The 5,065-nt window shown below is 46.2% G+C and overlaps 1 protein-coding gene across 2 annotated transcripts; it reads left to right on the top strand.

Annotated features, from left to right (window-relative positions):
• Positions 1 to 205: 205 nt before the first annotated feature.
• Positions 206 to 2,568, top strand: MCL1 (MCL1 apoptosis regulator, BCL2 family member). 2 transcript variants are annotated; one of them, XM_007463517.1, is made up of 4 exons: positions 270 to 380; positions 840 to 960; positions 1,306 to 1,553; positions 2,250 to 2,366. In XM_007463517.1, the coding sequence occupies exons 1-4, from the start codon at positions 270 to 272 to the stop codon at positions 2,364 to 2,366; spliced, it is 597 nt and encodes a 198-aa protein (XP_007463579.1). The 2 variants fall into 2 exon arrangements, with proteins under 2 accessions (XP_007463578.1, XP_007463579.1); XM_007463516.1 differs by having other exon boundaries at positions 206 to 960; positions 2,250 to 2,568.
• Positions 2,569 to 5,065: the final 2,497 nt, after the last annotated feature.

Genomic DNA, 5,065 nt, shown 5'->3' with positions numbered 1-5,065 from the left:
GCTCCGGAGAGCCGGAAGCCCCGCCCTGCCCCAGGCCCCGCCCCTGCCCTAACCCGCTGGTTAGGTGTCGTGCGCAACCCTCCGGAAGATTCCGCCTTTTTCACCATTTAAGGATACAATTTTTTTTTAAGAGTTGCTGACGCCATTGCGTAGGACTGGGCCCTAAAACCGTGATCTAGGAGCGCCTCTCTCAGTCGTTACTTCCGCTCTTCAAGGTAGGAGTCGGGGTCTCCCCGATTTTTCTCAGTAGGCGGCGGCGGCGGTTTGAGATGTTCGGCCTCAAGAGAAACGCAGTAATCGGACTCAACCTCTACTGTGGGGGGGCCGGATTGGGACAGGGTAGCGGCAGCGACGCCTCCGCTCCGGGAAGGCGGCTTTTGGCTGCGGGAAAGGAGGCCACGGCCGGGCGAGAGGTAGGGGGAGGGGAAGCCGGCGAGGTGATTGGCGGAAGCGCCGGCCCGAGCCCCCCGGCCACTCTCGCGCCCGACGCCCGGAGGGTCGCGCGGCCCTCGCCCATTGGCGCCGAGGGCCCCGACGTCACCGCGACCCCCGCCAGGCTGCTGTTCTTCGCGCCCACCCGCCGCGCCTCGCCGCCCGAAGAGATGGAATCCTCGGCCTCCGACGCCATCATGTCGCCCGAAGAGGAGCTGGACGGGTGCGAGCCGGAGCCTCTAGGGAAGCGGCCGGCCGTCCTGCCCTTGCTGGAGTTGGTCGGCGAGGCCACTAATTGCCCGGGCAAGGACGGCTCACTCCCCTCGACGCCGCCCCCAGCAGAGGAGGAGGAGGACGAGTTGTACCGGCAGTCTCTGGAGATCATCTCTCGATACCTCCGGGAGCAGGCAACCGGCACCAAGGACGCGAAGCCACTGGGCGGGTCTGGGGCCGCCAGCCGGAAGGCGTTAGAGACCCTGCGACGGGTCGGGGACGGTGTGCAACGGAACCACGAGACGGCCTTCCAAGGTAAGGGGGTTATTCGCGAAGGCCGCGCTGCCATTTTTCAGCTCTCTGGACTCACCCACCTTTGGTGGGTGGAAACCGAAACGAGTCAGTGTTGAAACGACTCTCATCCTATTTCTGAAACCAGAATATTCTGGCCGTGAGTCATTGTTTCCACCCACTTGATTCTTTTGGAAATGGCAGCTCTGCTCAAAGCCCGGAAAGGGTGGGATGTCAATTTTCAAGTGGGATCAGCCTGAGTTCTATAGAGCCCGAATAGCCATTTCCCCCGCCGTGGGTGGGCAGGCGAATCGTGCCCTGGTTTAGACAAAGAGGCCGTGAGAACCTGCATGCTTTTCTTCCTCTCAGGCATGCTTCGGAAACTGGACATCAAAAACGAAGACGATGTCAAATCTTTGTCTCGAGTGATGGTCCATGTTTTCAGTGACGGAGTAACAAACTGGGGCAGGATTGTGACTCTCATTTCTTTTGGTGCCTTTGTGGCCAAACACTTGAAGAGTATAAACCAAGAAAGCTGCATCGAACCATTAGCAGAAAGCATCACAGATGTTCTCGTAAGGACAAAACGAGACTGGCTAGTCAAACAAAGAGGCTGGGTAAGTTTGTTTTAAGGTTGAGGAGGGGACTTGGAGTGGAAATGAAATGGAGGATTTTATAGAGAAAGAGGGGATAGCTAAAGGTTTTTAAGATGCACAACTCGGTTTTCAAGGCTCTAACTTACGGAACTCTAGTTGCTTGATGTTGATTTAAGTAGTTGGTCCTTAGAGATGGTATGATTGTCTTGAATTGTTGTATCAAAAATCCTGCTTTGGGGGCTTCCCTGGTGGCGCAGTGGTTGAGAGTCCACCTGCCGATGCAGGGGACACGGGTTCGTGCCCCGGTCCGGGAAGATCCCACATGCCGCGGAGCGGCTGGGCCCGTGAGCCATGGCCACTGAGCCTGCGCGTCCGGAGCCTGTGCTGCGCAACAGGAGAGGCCACAACAGTGAGAGGCCCGTGTACCGCAAAAAAAAAAAAAAAAAAAAATCCTGGTTTTCTGTAGGCTGTTTTACTGGTTAAGAAATAAGAATCACCTGAGCATGATAGCAAATACTTTTTGAGCGTGCCCCACCTCCCTTTTAATTGCATAATGTGTCTCCTTTGCAGTCTGCGGGTAAATAATAATTGGTTCGTCATTGTGTTTGGGGGGGGGGAACCTTAGATATTTTAATTCATCTTTTCTTTGTAAATAGTGTTTTTAAGCCAGTGAAAGCCCATACTTGAAACTGTGCTTTTTGTTTGTTTGTTTTCTAGGATGGGTTTGTGGACTTCTTCCATGTAGAGGACCTAGAAGGTGGCATCAGAAATGTGCTGCTGGCTTTTGCAGGTGTTGCCGGAGTAGGAGCTGGTTTGGCGTATCTAATAAGATAGCCTTTTAAGTGCAATAATTGACTCTTAACCAACTCCAGCCACCAAAACCACATACGCCTGCTGTGAAATCAGATGTATTTATGAAGTTGGACTTCAGGCTGTGCAGGCCATAACCTCCAGGAGTTCTACTCTAGCAACGGAGAAAAGCAAGCGGCAGGAGGCTTATGGCTAACAGGAATAAATACATGGGAAAAGTAGTCCCTCTTGAAGAGTTACTGTCTGAAAGAAGTGAAAGAAACGGAATTCAGTTTCAGCAACAGGCAAACTTTGGGAGGCCACGGAGGAGGACTTTTAGATTTAGTGAAGACGGTAGGGTGGAGAGACTTTAATTACCTTGCCTAGAACAGGAAAGTGGCCAGTAGCCAGGCTAGTCATAGAGTTCATTAAATATGCCCACTGAATCCATTAACTTCTATAGTGTTAAAATAGAAGCACTAACAATGCCAGCGGCATGTGTAAAACGGATTTTAAGCTACAAGTAATAGAACCTATGACTAGAAGCCTCAACACTGTACAGCAGAGTGTGAAGGGAAGCTTTATCCTCTATAATTAGCTTTCCTAGATGTGCTTCTTGAATAGAAAGTCCAATACTCAGGATGTTTATACCTGTTCTACTTTGGCTTGGTTTGAGTGATTCCTAGTTTATTAGCCTAGTGTCATGGCCAAGAATACTTGACTTAAGGCTCAATTACAAATCTGGAATATTCTGTTTTTAAGACAAAAACTTGTAATCGTCTGTAAAAATTGTATATATTTTTACAGAACATCTGTTAGAAATGTAAAGGGAGAAAAGTCTGAAATTACATTAGTTTTTTCATACCCTTTTGAAATTTACAACTTCTGTAGTTAGGAACCTGTTTCTTATAGCTTTTTCTATTCTAAATTTTGTGCTAGTCAGTTCTAGATTGTATACAGCACCAACTGATGTAATTGTATGCAACCTGGTTGTAGTACAACAATTCTGATTCATAACTATGCAGGCTTTAATTTTCCTATCTGATTTTGGTAAGTATTTCTTAAATACCTGTTTGGGTTTGTTTTTTTTTTTTTTTTTTAACCTGGGGCTGAGAAATTGAGGAATGGAAATTAATCCTTTCACTTTGTTACATTGGGTTTTCAATAATTGAGTCAAGGTTTTAAGGATTTATTGTGGGGGCAGGGCACACAGGCTGATGACTTAGAAATAATGGGCTCTGATTGGGCAACTACTCATTTGAGTTCCTTCCATTTGTCTTAACTGGTGAAATTTTAACTGAGTTCATGCGCTCATCTTCAAAGCTTTTGCTAAAAGATTTTCAGCTGTTCTAAATGGGACTTATTAGGAGTATGTATAAAAAGAGCACATTGGGTGGATGAGAGACATTTGATCCCTTGTTTGCTTAATAAATTGTACAATGATGGCTTGGAAAAGCAGGCTATAATCTAACCATGGTGCTATTACTAGGCTTGCTTGTTAAACACAGGTCTAAGCCTAGTGAGTTAATAAAACGAATACTTATTTCATTTCTATTAATGATTCTCAAACTTTGTTTCAAATTTTTGCATTGGCATCTCTATGGACTTCAGACTTGATGTTTTATCAAACTTACCGTTTATTTCCTATCCTTCCTTGAAATATTTGCTGCTTGTTCAGCTCCCTCTACAGATATTTATAGTTCCTACAAATTTACCTTGCCATCCCTGAACTCTTACTAGCCCTTTTAGTTTTTGGCACTAGGAACCTAAGTGACCGCCCAAGGAGTCCACAGACCTTCATCCTTCTTGAATTTTATTCTTAGGAGGTGGCAGTACAATGGGTGCTGATAGTAACAGTGATGAGGTGAGAAGAGTCCCTTTTCCTTGGACTAGTATCTTATTGGTTGTTACTTAATCCTGTCTTTGGGGAGAAATTTTCAAAATCCCCTTAGGGATTTTCAGAGGAGGGGATGATAGGTGACTTTCTCTAGGTTCTTTTGCATTTGAATATGCTCACTTAAAATTATAGAAATTGATGGGCTCTGTTAAACCTCAGAGTTATATAAAAGCTACTAGTAAACTGGAGAAAACTTTTATAGTGGAACCAGGGTCATTTTGAAACCTTCAGCTTCTGAATGTGACCTTTAGTATGTGGACTCCAGACAAAAATAGGCATGAATAAAATGACTAAGAATGTAATTAGGGAACAATTGCCCTGCCCACCCATCTCCAAGCCTTAAGGTCATCTAGCTAGAGCTATTTTTATCTGTGTATTTATCATTCTTGATCATAAACCACTTATTTATATCATGTCTATCTCTAAGGACCTAAAAGCACTTTATATAGTTAATTAATCTTAAGATCTAGTTAAGATGACTAAAAAGGCCTGTCTCCCCATAGCCAGTTGTGGAAATAAGCACAGAGCTGTAGGTTGATGGAGTTTAGGGGCCCCACTTCCCAATTTACTAGGTGTGACTGCTGAAATGTAGATGAGAATCTTGCTATTTTGGGTCAGAGGCTGTGAGGGCTTAGGGAGCCCAAGTGCTTTGGGGCAGGGTGGGTGATTCTGTAGGGAGAAGAGGCACATGTTTTAAGTGCTGACTAGCTGCATAGTTCAGGCAAATCTTCCAAAATGGAAAGGGAGGGGCTGCCTGGAAAGATGGCTCTCTCAGCAACTTCTGTCTGTCTGATGCTTCTCTCAGGGAAAACCCTGCAGTCCTCTAGTGTCTATGTAGATTCTGTTG

This window comes from Lipotes vexillifer, unplaced genomic scaffold (genome assembly GCF_000442215.2).
Source record: "Lipotes vexillifer unplaced genomic scaffold, Lipotes_vexillifer_v1.1 scaffold1034, whole genome shotgun sequence".
Taxonomy (NCBI): Eukaryota; Metazoa; Chordata; class Mammalia; order Artiodactyla; family Lipotidae; genus Lipotes; species Lipotes vexillifer.
The sequence above is the reverse complement of the archived record's forward strand: the minus strand, read 5'-3'. Positions and strand labels throughout refer to the sequence as shown.